General features: G+C 42.6%; 1 protein-coding gene across 4 annotated transcripts in view; it reads right to left on the bottom strand.

Moving 5' to 3' along the window:
* Positions 1-18,391, bottom strand: part of Tfpi (tissue factor pathway inhibitor) — a 42,335-nt gene extending 23,944 nt beyond the window's left edge. For 2 of the 4 annotated variants that reach the window (XM_075984720.1, XM_075984723.1), the window contains exons 1-3: positions 18,294-18,391; positions 15,204-15,349; positions 2,759-2,881 (exon numbers count right to left, since the gene is read on the bottom strand). In XM_075984720.1, coding sequence (XP_075840835.1) covers positions 2,759-2,879 — 121 coding nt within the window. In that variant the 5' untranslated portion in view covers positions 2,880-2,881; positions 15,204-15,349; positions 18,294-18,391. Of the gene's footprint in view, positions 1-2,758; positions 2,882-15,203; positions 15,350-15,911; positions 15,992-18,293 lie in introns of those variants that run through there. The other 2 variants (XM_075984721.1, XM_075984722.1) reach the window with 2 other exon arrangements.
* Between the last annotated feature and the right edge of the window lie 1,491 nt (positions 18,392-19,882).

Raw genomic sequence — 19,882 nt, 5'->3', positions numbered from 1 at the left:
TGATTTACATAAGCTCTTGTTTATATGCTCAAGTGTGTGTGTGTGTCTGTCTGTCTGTCTGTCTGTCTGTTCAGGAAAACACAGAGCCCAAGTGTGGCCCGTTATTTAATAGTTCTGCCACAAGAGGGTGAGAGTGTACCACAAAAGAGTTTCTTTGTTGTTTCAAAGTTGTTTATGTAGTTATGGTAATACCGGGATTTTTTTCTGAATAATTAATTTCCCAGAACTTTGTTATAAAATTAGCTAATGATCACCATTTTGTCATGTGAGTGTTATCTTCATCTTACAACCAAAAAAAAAAAACTGCAGAAATTAACTAAGTTGCTCTTATTTATACCAGAAAAGAGAGAATTGACCGTCACATGTTGTTATAACAGGTATACTACGCAATCTTAATAAGAATAATATTGGGGCTGGAGAGATGGCTCAGTGGTTAAGAGCACTGACTGCTCTTCCAGAGGTCCTGAGTTCAATTCCCAGCAACCACATGGTGGCTCATAACCATCTATGGTGAGATCTGATGCCCTCTTCTGGCCTACAGGCAGGATACTGTATAAATAAATAAATCTTTTAAAAAAAAAAGAATAATATTGTCACAAACCTGTATGACCAAAATGCCCCCATTGGCATTTGGGTTAAACAATTAGATTTAATAATGTGATTTCCACTCAATAGCATTCTAAGACTTTGGTTTATAAAGTTGCAAATCATTTTCCTATGAAAATCTGGTACTGAATCCTAGTTCCCTTTCCTGTGTCTTTGGATGTCAAAAAAAAAAAAGTCTCAGTAGACTATGGGGCGCTCAAGGTTATGGGACGCCCTGATGCTAGGATTTTACTTTCCTAGAGATTGTTTGTGAATTTAGAGCCTGTGGGTTGCTTACTGTCTAAGGGTCTACATGCTCGTGCCTCTGGGTATTGCAAAAATAATAAAAATCCAAATGAAAACAAAACAAACCTAGAGAAGACTGTGCAACTCATTGATCAAGAGAGCTTCAAGTTGAAGTATGGTTAATAAAAACTCAGAGACAATTATTGAGGTTCAACCTGAGGACCAGAAAAGCAAAGCAGCCAGCCACTGGCTCTTACCTCAGCCTCAGTGTGAAAATTGTGATCCTGCCTCCAGGAAACCTCAGAATGAGACAGTGACTGAGAGCTGTCTCCTCCCATTTTATAATCCTGTCTAGTTCTGGGATTAAGGGTGTGTACCACCACCGCCTTTGGTTTCTATGGTAAACTAGTGTAGCTACTAGATTGAAGGTGTGTGTCATTGTTGCCTGGTCTCTAACGCTGGCCAGTGTGGTCCTTAGGTAAGCTTTATTTATTAAAATACAAATGAAATGCCACTATGTCCCATCTACAATAAAGTCAAGCTATTGCCAGGTGAGGGACCCCTGCCTGCAATCCTAGCCCTGTGAGGAGAAACAAAAGCTCGTAAGTGTAAGGTCAACCTGAGCTACGCAGCGAGAACACTCTACAAAGCTGTGAGAATTTAAGACTTTCACTCTCCACTATTCCCTCCCATTCCATCCCTACAGTTTCAGGTCAGAAAATATACTTACCCAACCTTTGATAAGGGGAATACACGAAACCAATTCACTAGAGATGAGAATGTATATATGGAACTCTCTCTATATATATGTCAGAAATAAGATAAATTTGGAGACTATCACATAGTTAATATTTTCCATTACCAGTATCCTATCAATAATTTTATACAAAATGTTACTTTGGGAGAAATATATAAATTTCTATGACACCTGTTCAAGTTTTTCCTTTTTTAATTACTAATGTTTTTATTTTTGAGACAGTTTATGGAGTTGAACCTCACTTCCACACTAGTTCCTTTGATGTGCAGCTCAACTTGACTCTAATGTGAGTTTCATCTCAGATATTATTTTGAAAATACTGGTAAGAAGGAGAGGATGGTTGAAGCTTGTGGACACAGTTCTTTTTCCTAGCTCAAAGCTAAAATCATATCGGTAAGAATCTCCTTCAGAGCCAGGCTGTGCTGGCACACGCCTGTGATCCCAGCACTCAGGAGGCAGAGGCAGGTGGAGCTCCGTGAGTTCGAGGCCAGCCTGATCTACAGAGTGAGTTCCAGGATAGCCAGAGCTACAGGGAGAAACCCTGCCTCCAAAAAAACAAACAAAAGTCTCTCTTGCTGAAGTGACTTGGTTTTGTATAGTCTAAAACGTAACCCACTTAATAATACAAGAATTATCTTAAGGCCAGGCGGTGGTGGCGCACACCTTTAATCCCAGCACTTGGGAGGCAGAGGCAGGCGGATCTCTGTGAGTTCGAGACCAGCCTGGTCTACAAGAGCTAGTTCCAGGACAGGCTCCAAAACCACAGAGAAACCCTGTCTCAAAAAACCAAAAAAAAAAAAAAAAGAATTATCTTAAGGAAAATACTACTTTGTTTTACAAAAAATCCTCAGGTAGCTGGAATGATGGCTCAGCAGTTAAGAGCACTTGCTGCTCTTCCAGTAGATGAGGGTTCGGTTCCCAGCACACCCATGGTGGCTTACAACTGCCTATAACTCCAGTTCCAAGAGACCTAATGCTGTCTTCTGGTTTTTTGAGGATACTGCACACACATGGTACACATACACACAAATAGGCAAAACACATATATACACATAAAATAGTAAAATAAAAATTAAGAGGTAAAATTTCCAACATGATGAAAAATATGAACTTTATACGAAATTGAGAGTTTTGACAAACAAAAAACCAGATCAACTTTGCAGCATTTACCTGTGGTTTCTGAATGTTCATCAACTTCCTCAGGCAGAGCATTGAGAAGCCCAGGGGTGACGCTAAGCAACAGACACACAGATGCCCAGAAGGCACGTTCTTTCTTCATCATATAAGTCATTTCTGAAATACAGAACACAAACATGCTTACTAAGGAACCCATGTGGATGTGTCTGTGGACCTGTGGGACCCTCGCACACTGCTCCGAGGGAACTGAATACACATTTTGAGGTTCACCTTTGAAACACATCCTTGAACTATTTAGAGATAGTCACATCTGTGCAGGGTGCATTTACTAATATTCGACGGGGAGCCATCTTTTAGCCTTGAAAATACAAGCTAAAGGGGAAACGAGGGGAGACGTTTAAGTGCGCGTTAATGTGGATTGGTGCCGTCTTTCACGTGTGTAACAGAGACTTACATACAGGTCAGGGAGGACATGGCAGAATAATGTGTTTTAAACGCAGCCTAAGATGAATTAATAAAAACATGGTTTCAGTCTAAACAGGTTACACTTTCCTCACCACTCAGCTGCTTTTCTTTCTTTCTTTGTCAGAACTAATTCTTCCAGCAATTTTTTTTTTTATGGTTTGGTTAACACTCTTCAGACAGCTTCCCATTTTTTATTACCCTTCCTGTCTGCTTTGGTCCCCCTTTGGGAAAGGAAGCATTTTCACGGTTCTCCCTCTTGGTTCTTGTGGTTTTCGTTTTATAGCCCACGTCTTAACCAGGTTTTCTGTGAGGTAAGCAGGCAGTAACTGTGCACAACAGGTGTGCCCTTCTTCCCAGCCACTCCCTTCTTCAACCTCTCGGTTCACCTTTCCCCAGCTTATGAAGAAGCCAGGAGCCGGCACTTTTGCACCCTGAGGGAAATGAATTCCTGCAGGAAGTGAGACATTTCCTGTTTCAAACTGATTTAAAGATCTGGATCTAAAAAGGAAAAGAAGTTGAAAAACATGTAGCTTAAAAAAAATGACTTCCTCTTTGCCCTCAAAGGTGAAAGGAAACAACGACCACGGGATGTTGATGCTTTAGAGTCAGGAGCAAACGTACGATCTACAGATACACCTTCATCACGGTTTTTATTGTATACGAAATTGCTTTTGTCAACGTTTACAGTTATAGAAGGATGCCTAAGACGGCATAATTTTTAAGGTCTAGAGACTTTAAAATCTAGAGATTTCTGTCATAATTCTGGAGTTTGGAAAGTGCCAAATCGGGATACTGTTGAGTAGAAAAGAAAATACAATTACATGAATGGCCTTGGAATACGTTAGTAGTAAAGTAACAAGTGCCATTTTACTTTCTGCATCATTAAAATCACTGACAAACTACAGTCTTGTTCCTCGCGACACACTGGAAACGCTAAAGCATGTCTGAATGTCAGTCAGCAGCAATGTTAGATATTTGTAGCTCATACAATAGACCGCATGTTACGAGATTCTGATACGCACATGTGATTACAGAGAGCCTTTCTGCTAAACTTCTAGGTTTGCATTTACTTTTCAGACACTTTCAGAGCCTTCTTTTTTTTGGTTTTTCAAGATGGGGTTTCTCAGTATAACAGCCAGGCTGGCCTGGAACTCACAGAGATCCACCTGTCTCTGCCTCCAGAGTGCCAGGACTAAATAAAGGCGTGCGCCACCACCACCAGGGTCCTTTCAGAGACTCTTAAATTCTATTTGATTCCATAAAAAGTCAAGGCAGCTGTATTTTGAATATAACATGAAGCAGGACTTTTGTCTGGGTGGTTCAGAGTACAGGCTTGGGTTGGATGCCTGCTAAACACTCAAGGATAGAGACTCTCAATCTATCACATTGTCATATTTCAAAGCTGCAGCTTAAAATATTGCTTATATTTAGTCATTTTGTCTTGGTTTGGTTGCAAGTAGCCAAAGCTAGGAGCTTAGACAAATTAGGTCAAAATGTCATTAGCCACATTCCAGAAAATGTAGAACTACCTAAGCCTAGAAGGGCCAATTTATGTTCATCTCAGAGACAACTCGATCCCGAGAACTGAGCACCATCAGGAGTCTCTAACTGCTTTATTCTCTGTCTCAGTCCAGCTCCTCTCAGTCCCTGCCCCATCCGCAGCATGGAATGTAGTCCTCACCATTCCTGGACACTGGGCCATAACGTTTCTTTACACACCAGGTCCAAACAGCTAGTAAATAACCCTGGCAATCCCAGTTTGTGAAAGAAAAACCTTTCAGAGTAGGACCTTTAAGATGGCACATTCGGGGAACCCAAATGGATTACAAATTTCCCAAACTTGATTCAAAAGATGTGAAAGCTAGAAGGGATCTGGAGTGAGCAAGGCAATATACGGCATGGCTGATCTATTTTATGTGTACATATGCATCTATGTCTGTAGTGCACACATGCATCTGTGTCTGTAGTGCACACATGCATCTATGTCTGTAGTGCACACATGCATCTATGTCTGTAGTGCACACATGCATCTATGTCTGTAGTGCACACATGCATCTATGTCTGTAGTGCACACATGCATCTATGTCTGTGGTGCACACATGCATCTATGTCTGTAGTGCACATATGCATCTATGTCTGTAGAGGGATACCGGCAGGTATTTTATTTATTATACAGCATATATATTTAATCTAGTAAAAAATATATAGAAATTTAAGACCTAAATTGGCTAAAATATACCCATCTTTCCCAGAAGGAAAGATTTACTATTAATATTTACTGTTAATATTGCCATCACAATATTACTTGATGTAATCTATATATCTCCTGTAACTTCTGGGCACGCCCCAACAGGATTTTCTTTTGTCAACATTGACAGGGAAATCCTAAAATCCATGTGGAGACTCTGGCTGTTACCATAGCTAAAGCAATCACATGAAAGAGCAAGGCTGGAGGACTCACACTTTGTGACATAGGTGGGTGCCTTTGCCATTTGAGCACATAAAGAGTGTGACGCATGCATAATGGAGCTGCAAGCATGTGTCCACAAAGAAGGACGAAATCAAGTTAGTCCCAAAACACTGGATACAAACGAAACCCGCCACGTTAAGTCCACAGAGCCAAACGAATGAAAAGAAAATAACAACGCAGTCTCAAAGCAGGATTGACAAAGGTGAATTTGGACAGTGAATTCTGACACATGTATATGAAAATGACACAGAAAATTCCACTCGTTTGTGTACTTAGTGTGAACCAATCATATGCAAAAACTGAAAACAACTCAAAGCTACAGTAATCGATATATGTTGGCAGCCGTATGGATTCACGGACAACTGAGAATCATTAAACGGATCAATGTCTACAATCAACTGACAATGTCAAGGATTTTAAGACCATTCAGTAGGGAAATATTTATCTTTTCACCTGAAGATGCTGGCATGTATGGATAGCCGTGTTTCAAAACAATGAGACTAGACCCTACCCTTACATCGTAAACAAAATTACACCAAAAATAGGCCAATGACCTAAGTGGAAGAACTGAAACTTGTTATGCTTTGCAATATGACAAAAACTTTGGGATCTTATACTGGGCAAAAATCTCTTAGAAATGACATCAAAAGCAAAAAGAACAAATGAGAAGAAAGTAAATTCATACAGTTAACATTAGAAGCATCTCCTACAAAATAGTCAGGGAAGAAAAATGCAAAGCCTACAGAGTAATAGGAAATACTTGCAAAGCATTTATCAGACACAGGACTTACAAGTAGCCAATGGAATTTTCACGTACCCTTTGCCCATTCATGATGGGGTTTTGGCTGGCTTACAGGACATAGTATTTTTTGCCTGGTACTGTTAGCTGAGCCCAAAACCCCAGCAAGGTCATAGGCCCTGGAGGTGAAGCTAATACTGGCTAAACGGATATAATAGTAAACCAACTCCTAATGGCTTCTCGCTATATGCAGGGATCTGAGCATCTCTCAGTCCTCATAAGAGAAGCTTCTTTTTTCAGAAGATGATGATTGATACAGGCACCCATAACTGTTATGGAGAATAAGAATAGCTCTAAATGAGATAGCTGTATTGTGACCCATAAAGACCAAGGAAGTGGGAGGGGAGATTTGAAGAATGCTAGCTTTTTAATATGTTATTCATGAGAAGGCATGCTACAACCAGGAGACATTCATGGGTGTAGTCCCGCCTTTCTGCAGTGCATACATTATTTTGTCATGTGTAAATTACCTAAGAAACTCATGTACTAATTTTGCACATGAGCCAGGCACGGTAGCACATGTCTTTAACCCCAGCACCCAGGAGGCAGAGGCAGGCAAAAGCAGGGGGATCTTACGTTAGTTTGAGACCAGCCTGGTCTACAAAGAGAGTTCCAGGACATCCAGGACTGTTACACAGAAAAACCCTGTCTCAAAAAAAAAATTGCACATGTATTACAGTTTGATGCTAGTAACTTTGAGCTTCCTGGTGCATATTTTCTTTACTTTTCCCCCTTTGTTGATCTTTTAAGAAGTTTTATGGGGTAGACAGACATGGTGGCGCACGCCTTTAATCCTAGCACTCAAGAGGTAGAGGCAGGCAGATCTCTATAGCCAGCCTGGTCTACATAGTGAGTTCCAGAACAGCCAGATTACACAGTAATCAAACAAACAAAAAAACAAAAAAGGTTTATGATGAATATATAATCTAGTGAACACTTTCCTATGTCTAAAGGAACAGAAATTTTACTCCAGCTGATTCTTCATTTACGGTCCACCAATGAAGGCATGAGGAATAAACCTGACTGCTAGGAAGGCAGAAACATTCTGAAGAAACGTCGTCCGCCTTCATGTAAGGTTCTCTTAGCAGTGCAGCTAATGCTGTTTCCTCTCTGTGTTCCTTACATCTGCCTGCACAACTCGGCTGAGCCCAGGGTCATGCCCGCTAAACCACAGCAGGCTACTTTCTCAAGCCATGGGCCTTTTTATTTGTGGTATCTCGATTTGGGTGAGTTAGCAGCACCCTAAGGCCACGGAAAATAAAGACAGGAAAAAACAGTATAAAACTACACCATGTGGAGAGAGACAAGTTATAAAGCCATTCTCATAAATGGTTCATTTTTTTTCTATATTTTCAGGATTTGGGGGTTTTGGTTTTGTCTTCTGTTGTTGCTGCTGCTGTGGTTGGAGACAGGATCGCTTGGCCAGTCTTTTCCGTGTTTTGAATTTAACTGTATGTAAGCAGTATTCTCAAGCGGAAACTCTAACACATCTATAATAACTAGGTGCTGAAAATAAATTGTTGTTTAAAGCTTTTTTTTTTATGAGACTATCAAGTCACATTCTCTAGTGGAGGAGGAACGGCTCGGTCTCAGGAAGAAGTCTGTGAACCAGATTTGCCATCTCAGGAAGAGTATTTTCTGAAAATATACATTGTGGGAATGCAAATGCTTGGGTGAATCTCCAGGGGAAAGCATGGCTGAGAAGCCGCACGTTTCAGCATACCACAGACTGGTGCATCCACACAGCCCTCGCTCATCTCCTTGCTAACTTCCCTGGGAGCCACATTCCTCGTGCACAGGGGCATGGCTGTAAGCAAGATGTGAGCACCGGGCTCCTTTATGACTAAAATTTAAACAAAGCTAGAACAGGACTCTGGATATAAGATATGGGTAAACGTTAATTTCAAAAATGGTATTAGAAGCACAAAGACGTGTAACTATAAAAGATTGTACATTTTTGTAATGATTTAACGTTTTCAGAGAGATTTCCTACCTGCCAGGTTGTTGTATCTTGACGATAACACTATGCAACCACCTGGGCAGGCTTACTGAATTATGTTTGCTAAGCATCATTTCCTTTCTAATATCTAACGCCTAGATGACTAGGAAGTGACAGAGGCAGAGGGGGTCCTGGACCGCATTTGCCGCCCCATTTGCCTGCAACATTCTTAAAAGAACTAACAGGGGGCTGGAGAGAAGACTCAGAGGTTAAGAGCACTGACTGCTCTTCCGGAGGTCCTGAGTTCAATTCCCATTAACCACATGGTGGCTCACAACCATCTGTAATGAGATCTGGTGCCCTCTTCTGGCCTGCAGGCAGACATAGAAGCTGAACACTGTGTACATAATAAATAAATAAATCTTTTTTAAAAAAGCACTAAAATGTATGGAATGGGCATCAAATTTTAACAGGAAGATAGAAAACTAACAAACGCATTATTTAGGTCTCTATTTTCTTCTATTGAAGGATTATCTTAACTGCCTCTTGCGAAAGAGACTTAGGCAGTCTCTACTACAACAGGATAAAGCCAGCTTTCTACGCTATGCTAATCCTATAAGTAAAATTTATTAAATTACATAAATTATATAGCGGTTATTGTCATCATCTGTAATACTGAATATTGCTCAAATGTTTTATTCTTCTCATTTAAACTCTATTTTATTAGCAATTATATTTATTAGTGAAAGGTATTTCCCATCATTCTATCCACATATACACAGAAATTCAAGTTTCAGCCCAGTTCTAAACTAACCATATTAATAAAAAAAAAAGAAAGAAATCTGAAATTTGCATCTTCCACGAAGAAATGCTGTTAGAAGTTTGCCCAATGATAAAACCCGAATAAACAGATGAGACCGAGCCAGATAAAAAGAATGTCTTTGAAAGTGTGCCATGGATCCTATTTCCCTTGTTCCCTATACTTCGGGGGGAACAGGAACCGTAAATTCACACATTAAAGAATCAGCTAAAGAGAAGAAAAAATGGAAAGAGCGAATCCTAACGTGTCTGAGCCTCTTCTAAGCCCCTCCCCGTCACCAGCTTTTGCTTTGTGTGGTTGTGCTGAGCTCGTTTTGATGGAAGCTGGAGGTGCGGGAGCCACCGCTTGTCAATTAAATCAGAACAGTGGTGAGGCAGACAGCAGCTCCCGCTACTGAGCGCTTAGCGTCCCCTTGACTCTCTCATTTCTATCCTGCACTCTTGGTAAGGAAAAAGAAAATCATCTCATCGCTGTTTTATACAGGAAACAAATCCTGGTTCAAAATAAGGGAATGGATTGTCAAATATTTCCTTGAATCTAACAGAGACTTTAAATATTCTTGTAGGTATGTTTGCAAATTATTGGATTTGTTTTAGTGAAAGTGTGAAATAAAAATCTAAGAGGAGAAGGAAAGTCGTTAATTTGCGGGCTGGTGGTCCCATCGAGAAGGTACAACTGCAGGTAGGCAGTCTGGGAAGAACGGGAACTGGACCAGTTGAGGGTGGCTTTCCTTTGCTGTTGTTCCAGACCAGACGACCTAGCTTGAGACTCATCTTCACAAGTAACAACAAAGGGGTTCTATAGCTGAAGCCACAGATGCTGTCCAGTACTCTAGGCTGTCATAACACAGTCCCACACAGAGAGCAGCTTACACAGCAGGGACGTTTCCCACTGTAGACTGCTGTGTCCTGGACTAATGCCAGTCAGTCTGGTTCCTGGAGAGGGCTTTCTCTGGCTTGCAAAGGGCTGCTCTCTTACGTCTTCATTTGGCGTCTTCTCTGTGTGTGCGCACCTTCATCTTACCACATGGCCATCAACCCCAGCGGATGAGAAACACAACCTGCCTTCTATTGAACTATAATTACCTCCTAAAATGCAACTCCTCAAATATTCTCACACTTGAGACCAGGCTCCAGCATGCAGCTCCGGGGAGAGCATAGGTCAGTCTATAGCAGGGATCTGTGGTGGCCTGGAGCCACGGATACATCACCAGACACAGAGTCTATTTTTCTCAAACCAGTTCTTTTTCCAAGTTCTGATTATTCCTGCACTATGAAACCAAAGTTTATTACATGACTACTAAGATGTAGAAATCACAGGTATAAATGGTATCATCCCTCTCTAGTTTGCCCACATTATCATCCCATTTCATCTCCCTGTCCCTTCTCTTTCTTTTTAGTAGATACCTATATATTTCCTAAAGAGATATTTCCAACTAAAATAAAAAAAGAACTTTTGATCAATTTCCCCTGCCAGGGTCTTATGACCTCAGCATTCCTGGAATCCAGTTCCGACTTAATCTCATGAGCACAGTAGAGATAGAGCTTCGTGGCCAAATTTCTCTTCAAACGTTGCCTTCTGAGAGTAGTTTGAACACAGAAGACAAATGGCTCCATGTGTATATCTGTATGTTTTTCATGCATGTGTGTATATGTGTGTGTGTTCGTATGTGTGAGTGCCCACGTGGGGGGTTATAAGGCCATGTGTGGAGAAGCCTGAGGTTAACGGTGGATGTTTCCTCAACCACTCTCCACCTTTGAGGTCCAGGAAGGGTCCTCACTGCACCCAGAACTCACCGTTGAACTAGTTTGTCTCACCAACTTGCTGATTCCCTGATCTGCCTCCTACAATATTTTATTACAGGCAGAGCTCCATGACCACCCAGCTTTTAGAAGGGTATAGGAGATTCAAACTTTTTACTTATGTAGCAAGTGCTCTACCTGCTGAACTAGCTCTTCTGTCCTTCTGCAGGCTGCTGAGGCAGAAAAGTCACCAGCAGCCTTACCCAGCTGCTTTGTGACCAGCTGGGCAATGAGTGCCTATTGGTGCAACAGAGGCACAAGTTACGGGGGTGACCAACAGCTTTCTAACTGGATTTATTTAAGGCCCACTCCACAAGAAGAAACTCAGGCCTGGTACTATCATTCTTTCCCAGAACACATGGCTGAGGAGGTCATAGGCTCTGGGGAGAACCCACTACTATTGTTTTGCTAAGTATCAAACCACGTTTTAATACTTATTCTTACAAACATAGATTATTCTTGCAGCTTTCACCCCCAAACCCAACAGGGCAGCTTCTTTGTGCTGCTATTAAAAGACCCCAACGGGTAAAGTACAGAAAATAATTGACTATGGAGTATTCATTTTTAAATGAGATGTCTATATCGTGACGTTCCTCCACGTTCAGACAGAGCTAAAGAAGGTGGGGTAGAAAGATAGTGAAACCAGAGGAAGAGTGTGGGAAATACTGTCTTCTGGACTTGGCTCTTAAAACTGCCAGTCACTGTGACTGCGTGCACAAGACCTGTACAAGATCAAACACGTGGACATTCTGGCCTGGGTAAGAACAGGACTCAGGAGGCCCCACTGGAAAGGTCTTGATAATTGACAGTTGCTGGAGATGGGAAAATCTCTTTTGTTGAGTATGGCTCATGGTAGAGGATAAATTTCCTGTGCTCAGCTTGTAAACACAAAATCGTTTTTAGCTTGTATAAGCCATAAGGAAGTTGCTTTTACCTTGAATGTACCATCAGCTGGCCCAAGATGGATCACTTCCTGTTGTAGTTGGGCTATTCTTAAAAAATTGACGATTATTGCAAAATATCTCACTGCCTCAGCTGTTCCTACAAGGTGATAAGTCACATGATGAGACAAGCTAACTGCTACATTCTGGTTTTGTTTGAAACCCTTGTTTACTCGAATGACTGAGGTACCTGTTGGACTTGCCTGCACTAGGCAGGATATGAGTTAATTTAGCTCCCCAAAATTATAACTTTGTGGCTTTTGCCTTTATAATCCTTATAATCCTTAGTTGGGGCCTTACCTAGAGAACTCTCTTTGGTTTGGTCTTAACCAGTATCTTTTTACATTTAAAAAAAAAAACCTTGAGTCAGACTGTGATAGACCCACAGTAGGATGCCCAACCTCTAGTAGAGGATCCTTGTGCATACTGGTAACCCTAACTAGACTCAATGATTTATGGGAAGGTTTGTAGGAGAGAGGGGGAATTGATTTGATAAAAGAGAGAGACAGAGAGAAAAGAAAAGAAGAGAAGAGGAAAAAACATATAATTGTATGAAACTACAAAAATTTGTGCTACCATTTTATCTCTAGAAAAGAAAGAGGAAGGGTGGGGGAGATGAGAGCTGACTTTTCAAACTGGCCTGAACTTTTAAAACTGTGAAGGTCTGATGTTTTCTCTTCTTAAGATGAGGCTTTAACAACTCCACTTTAAATGGTTTCTGGGCTGTTGTGAACCCAACCAATCAATTCGTGGTAATGTTCGTCTTTAAATTTCAGTCATCCTTCCCATTAGCCACTTGAATTAGACTCACAGCTGATTTTTATCAACTGAATAGCGACTCAAGACAAACGAGGCAGGCCTTCGGGAAGTGTTGGGTAAGAGAGAACACATAGATGGTTTACGAAGTAATCAATAAGTCATACGTTATCCTACACATGAAGGTTTGTTGTTCAGAAATACCTACAATTCTTAAAAAATACCAAAATTATACAAAGAACTAATGTTACAAAAACGTCTAAATATACACTCACGTAATTAAGCCATGTTGATTTTCAAGCTTGTAACCATTACTAAATACAGTGACCTCTTTTACTCACTAAATGCTACATCCTATGAAGATCACCCGACAGAGACTAGCTTATGTCTACCGAAAGAACAAATCCTTACTCTGTGCTCATCATGGTGATCTGTGATGGATTTAGACGTCAGCCCACGATACTCTTTGCTAGGGCGGGTCTCCTCAACCTGCCTGACGCTGACACCCTTTATGCTCCTCCTGCTTTGGTGACCCCCAACCAGAAAACCATTTCATTGCGACTTCATAACTGTAACTTTGTTCCTGTTATAAATCGTCATGTAAAAATCTGATCTGTGACCCCCCCAGGGGGTCTCGACCCACAGGCTGAGAACCCCTGGTTGGGAAGGGGTGGGATCTATGAGTGTGTGTTTTATCTTGTTGGGTTGAAGATTTGGGTGCTTTTTAAAATTACGCTTCCTCTAAGCGCCCTGTCCGAGAAGGTCCAGCTGAAGTCACCTTTGCCTGGTTCCACAGATGTCACCCGTGTGACTCCACAGCTGTCCTAAGATATGAAGATGGCTCTACCTATACTGGTTTGCTGTAAATGGTGGGGATGCTCGGGAAGGAGCCTGAATTCACACTGATGTGGCCGCTCTTGAAATACCCCACCTCTGTGTTGGAGGCGCTAGGTAAGGGCTAATCGCTAGCCTCATGGACTTAAGCTTGTTTCTGGTGCGGTTGTTTTCCTTTGGGGAACACAATACAACCTGGCAACTGCTGCTTGTGTGTCGTGAACAGGCTATTTTAGTCGGAAGATATTTAAGGTGAGGAGACAATTAATACCATATAGTTCACAAAGCCCAGAGAGCATCCTATTTTCTTTTGTGGTGTTTGAGCCAGGGATGTGGCACAGAAGATAAAGGCACTTGTTGCACAGACACTGCAATCTAATTTTATCTCTGCACTTATGCAAAGGTGGGAGGAGAGACTAACCCCGTAAGGCGATCATATTTTTAAAGATTCCCCAGACCAAAACTTAAATACGGGGAGTAATGAAACAAACATTTTGGACCTGAGGAGTGACTATTAGAACATGGAGTGATTTAACACAAACAGAAATGAAAACTGATAAATACACACACACAACCCTCCCAAAGTAGTCCCTGGCTCTGAGTAATCAATTTACTGAAAGATTGGCCAATCCAATAGCGCAACTCCTTTTGGATTTGACTCTAGTTACAGGGAGCTGTAATTTTCCCAGAAACTGCTCAATATAAAACTTCCTGATGATGTAATAGATTCATTTCACTGACATTTAAAGTAGTTGACACAAATGGTTTCACAAAACAAAAAATTCTCTTGAAATAAAGATGCTAAAATCTTTAGACTGTATGACTCTAACTTCTTATTCATAATAATATAAAAAGCAAAAATGATCCGGTCTGTGGTGGTGCACACCTTTAATCCTGGCACTCAAGAGGCAGAGGCAGGCAGATCTCTGAGTTTGTGGCCAGCCTAGTCTACAGAGTTGAGTTCCAGGACATTTAGGGCTACACAGAGAAACCCTATCTCAACTCCTGCCCCAAAATAAGGAAAACTAGAAATAATCTCATGGGAAAGAAATAACAATAGCAGGCAGAAAAAGAATATTCTAATGTTATGACAAAATAGCATGGACAAACGAAGATCGTTAAGAAGATTAAAAACTTCAGTGAAGGTAACGTTATTCAGTACGTGCTGCTAGAGATGAAAGAACTCATAAGTTATCTGAAATAGTCGGCATATTTTATAAATAAACGAAAACTTAGAAACCAATGGCGCGGGGCAGCTATCTGAACCACAGCATCACTTCACAACAGTTGGCTGGGCTCACTATATATCAGGCTGTTATCACCTGGCAGCGATCTTCCAATCTGTTTCTCGGGGGCTAGAATTAGGTGTACCACTGCGTCTGGCCTATCTTCTCTCTCTGCGGTTGCGCTGAGAACACGGGCTAGGAACCAGTGAGGCTGGGCCGGTAAATCGGCTGTTCTGAGAACGTGCTTGCTAGAGGCCACGAATGCCAATGCAGAGGACCGGTTCCTGTTTCCGTGGTCTCTGAAACCAGCGAGCGTTGCCTCGGGGCGTTAGAGACCGCGACACGGAGACAGCGGAAGGCACCTGGACACTTTGTGCGTGGGCCAGCCAGACTGACCAGCACGCACCCCCCTCCTGGATTCCTTACCTTGGTGAGTCGATGGTCCTCAAAACAGATCCAGGGATGAGGTTTCAAAATTATACCGTCTTCAGAAGAAATCCGGAGGCCAGCCCCCAAAATGACACAGTCTAGAAATAATACGGCTTAGGAGGTCTTGATTGGGTTCAGTTTTCCTGCCAGTTAAAGAAATAAAAGGCAGAAAAAAATCTGAAATGCAACAGATTTTTTTCTTTTTTTGACAGACTCGGCAGTTGAAGGAAGGCGTCTGTGAGGGTGAGGAAACAGGCACGCAGCAGCCACGCCGAGAAAAAGACCCTCTGCTAAGCAGAGAGAGTACTCCGGCCGCGGAAAACCCAGTCTGAGCAGAGAGAGTACTCCACCAGCTGGAAACCCGGTCTCCTCTGAAGGCCTGGGGTTTTAAAGGCTCAGAAGAGCCTTCCTCCCCCAACTTCAGGGCTGATCAGTTTGAAGACAGATAGGATGGCTGATTGGTCTGAAAAGATGTCTGACCTGTCCTCCTCAGGCCTTGAACTTGGGCCAGTTCCTCAGCGGGGATTCGTAGCTTGAGGCTGAGAAAGAAACTGGCCTCCTTTCCTACCTGGCGGTGGCTCTTCTCCCAATCTGTCTGCCTACGGGGAAGTTAATTCCTGATCGCTCACCCTGACAGACAAAAGTACCAGTTCTGGTTAAAAAAAAAAAAAAAAAAAAAAAGCGGAGAAGAGCAGCAACACTTACACCTAGTGTGGCGAAGACTTGTCCCCATGCCTCCCCTGCCGCCAAGGCCCTGCGGGAACTATGGCAACTGTTGGGTTGACTGCCCTCTCTGCCTCGCCAAGGTAATTTTTCTAAGTCCCTCCTCCACAGGAAATTCTCTTTGACCTTCTGGGTCTGGTGGCTGAAGGCTGCTGTGGCATTTCCCTGGGTGGCAACTGAAGACTTAACACTGCCCTGTGTGGCTGCCAAGCACTGGCAAGCAGCAAAGCCAGTGACGTTACCATACTGTCCTGGTGGCAGGTAACTCTCTCTCTCATCCCTAAATTGATGTCGAGGCCATTTGGTTTATACTTCCTGTTGAAATTTATCCTCCTCAGATCTCGGTGTTTTGATGGATGCCCAAACCCTAGCTCTATCAGTTGGGGAGCAGCAAGCTGACCCGAGCCAGCTCCTCCCTCGAGACCATTTCCTACTTAAAATCAGGCCTTGCCTTTTCTAGAGTTCGGGTGTCTGGCTGGGAAGGGGAATTCACACACAGGCTTACCCCACTGACAGGCTTCGTACTGAGAAAGATAAACTCACAAAACAGACTTCAGTAGAAAAAAAAAAACAAACTCAAGCTATTCTGTTGCTCTTACTGAAAATTTGATTGTTACCGTCCCTTATTTGAGAAGAATTGGCTTTTGGGTGACTTTTCTCAGTAAGCAAGTACCTGTGTCTCATGGCAAATGATTAGATCTTTCCAGATAAAAAGAAAAGGTATTAGGTCTACAGAAGGAGACAGGGCTACACAGAGAAACCCTGTCTCAAAAAAAAAAAAGAAAAAAAAAAAGAAAGGAATGAAGAAAGAAAAATAGGAAGGAAGAAAAGAAGAAAACGTTTAAAGCTTATGCACATTGTGAAGGTCTGAGGAAGGGATTGAAGGCATGTGAGATGAATCTTAAAGACAACACATGGTGCTGAGATGTCACAGATCACTCGGTGGAGTCCTGATACGTTAACCCAGCCTTGATAAAACACTGGCTACCAAACCTTTTTAAAATAAAAATCATCATAGTCACAGGCTCAAAATTTTAAATTTCCTGTGGTTGTTTCCTAAATATAGGCTTAAAAGTGCTTCTCATTCCCTGCCAAGAAATATCCAAGAAATATCTGTCTTATTACAGATAAATAAATGTTCATGCTTTTATTATGCCAGTCACTTTTCAAGTTTGCTTTGCTGTGGTCCAGAGATGTGCGTCTATTCCCACCACTATGTTAACTGCTTTCCCTACAGTGAGTACTTCAGCGTAGATTACAGAGAGTGGTCCTGCTAACACCTAAAGCTCTTATCTCTTTTTGTAAACTTAAAACAATTCACGTAACCATCAGAGGGTCATCTGTGATAGGTCACCGTACTCTGGGATCCCTTGCCATTCATTGTTAAACCAATGTGATTGCTCCCTATCTCTCTCTCTTCAGGCTCCCCCTCAGCTAAACCAGATCCTGCCACCACCCCCACCCCCACCCCATCCTGGCCTTTGACTCAAATTCCGGCCTTCCTAGACTGCCACGGCAACCCTCCCCAGCTAAGAAGCAGCTTCAGAAGAGAGACACTACATCACTCCTTGTCATCAACAAAAGGCTGGACCATGAGTTCTCACAGCTGTCCAAATAGACAGAAATGAGCTCAAGCTGGACTAGAGGGGGCTTTCTGGAGACTAGATAAAAGACAGCATTCCTCAGGAACTTTGGAAACCAGTTCCCGTCTGCTAAAGTTGTCTTTTCTCTTACGTCTGGCAGAAGAGACATACGTGGCTGCATATCAAAGCCATGCCAGCCTCTGGGCTTTCTCAATCCCTATTCATAAGTACTTGTTATACATTTCAAAGGCCCCACACCACTCTCCTGGCCTCGCTTCCCAGCTACCCACTCTCTTTACATCGTCAGATTCTGACTATTCTCTTTCTGGTTATCGCTGACTAGCTCTTATTCCTATACCCCCACTATGTTCTCGTTCTCTCTCTCTCTCTCTCTCTCTCTCTCTCTCTCTCTCTCTCTCTCTCTCTCTCTCTCTCTCCCTGTTCTTCTCTCCTCCTCTCCCGCTTCCCTGGCCCTGGCCACATCCAGTCTGCTGGCCATGGTCTTTCTACATCTTTTTCTCTGTGCTCTGGACTCCTCCAAATGTCTCTGGCTGTTCTCACTCTCGTTGTCTACGATAAAAAGCTTAACCGTATCATGGAGCCATCACGCCAGCAGTTTCCCTACTGCATCTCCTCGTATACAAGAATTAAAGCCATGAACCTTTGAAAACAGGCTCAGAACTCAATGCTCAAAGCACATGCAAGCTGTTAGATGGTGTTAGATTGTGTAAGGCAGCTGTAGAGAGGCAGGCAGAGGAGAGAGAGAGAGGCTCAGTCTGACCTTAGGTGGGACCATGTTTATTCACCGCGAGGAAGCTCTTTTATCACTCACGTGTGCAGATGACCAAAATGACCAGAAGAAGATGGGATGCGGCCCCTTACAGGGGCGGAAATGACTTCCGTAGTCCACAAGGGAAGCTGGGAAGTGTAGTCTTTGAGCAGGAAACTATCATTCCTAACTCTGAGAGGATATTTAAAAATGAAGGGCAGGGGAGTCATAACTGTTTTCTGCTGAGGAAGGTTTTTGTTGGAGTGGGTGGTTCGAGGCTCATTGAAAAGGGGGTCTTCTGGTCGCACGGCAAGGGGAGAGTCTTAATTTGATCAGCTGCAAGGGACCATGAAATTGTCATCCTGCATTACTGAAGAGACTTGAAGAAGTATTACTAATTATTATTAGAAGGTTGTAAACAGATTATTTTGTTTACAGAGTAAACCGAGGGGTTTTCTGGAAGGTTGAGGGGGAGAAGCAGAGTGGGCCAGTGAGAGAAAGTGGACAGACAGTTGACTCGGGGTCACAGTGGCGGGTCCTATTGCCAGAGCTGTTGCACCTGAATGAGCTAGCAGAACTAGCAGGGAGCTACAGAGCATCCAACGAGGAGAAGATAGAAGACTTGATGTAAAGACTTGTATCTGACATGGGAGGGAAGGGATAAAGATTCACTTTTAGCCAGAGTTTCTCCACAGCGTCTACAGGGTCTCTTAGCAAATGAATCAGGAATGAATGAAACTGTTCTGTTACAGGGTGAGGGTACTGAGAGAGCTTAGATGGGACGTTCTGTTTGGATAGAGGGTGAAGTTCAGTAAGCAAAACATTGTAAAGACAGAGTAAAAACATAAGTGTGAGGATAATAAAGAGGAAAGCAGTTATCCAAGGGAGAGCCAGAGCAGAGCGAACCAGAAGCCATACACGGGCGGCTTGTTGTAGAATTTTTTTTCTGGTCCCTGTCTCTAAGCTCCATCTCCAACCACTTAGGATGTGTTAGCCTGGAAGCAGCCTATTCACAGAGAACACAAATCCATCCCAGCGGTCAGATCAGGTCCTTTATAATTGTGGAGTACGGCAGCAGTCAAAGAGCTGAGCTGGTCCTGATGGATGCTAACCATCGGAGACAGGGATTGACTGATGGATGCAAAGGAGGCTTCAGTTCAGCTGCTTTACCTCTGAGTCCCCAAAGCAATGTTCAGTGTGACAAGAAGAAAGATGAGTTGGATGGCCCATGGCCCCTTAGTCCCCTTAGAGAGGTCACCCAAACTGCTTTTAGGGTTTGGGGGCATCTCAATAACTGCTTCTAGGCTGACAGAAGGGCAAAGAGGGGTACAGCAGTTAGTATGCCTCAGAAGAGGGTCCATCCAAGCAGCTGTGTAAAAACTTAACAGTTAGCAAAGATCCAGAACATGGCAGGAGGTAACAATGGTGCAAGTTTATGGGGGACATTTAGACAAAGTTTGTTACAGGAGGACAACTTTTACATCAAGATTAACACGAATTGACATTTAACATCAGGTTAAATGCAATGGTACTAGTGGATGGACCATGCACCAGATCCGTGGAAGGATAAGGTAACAAGGTAACCGTAATCAGTCATTTGT

This window comes from Microtus pennsylvanicus, chromosome 9, assembly GCF_037038515.1.
Source record: "Microtus pennsylvanicus isolate mMicPen1 chromosome 9, mMicPen1.hap1, whole genome shotgun sequence".
NCBI lineage: Eukaryota > Metazoa > Chordata > Mammalia > Rodentia > Cricetidae > Microtus > Microtus pennsylvanicus.
The sequence above is the reverse complement of the archived record's forward strand: the minus strand, read 5'-3'. Positions and strand labels throughout refer to the sequence as shown.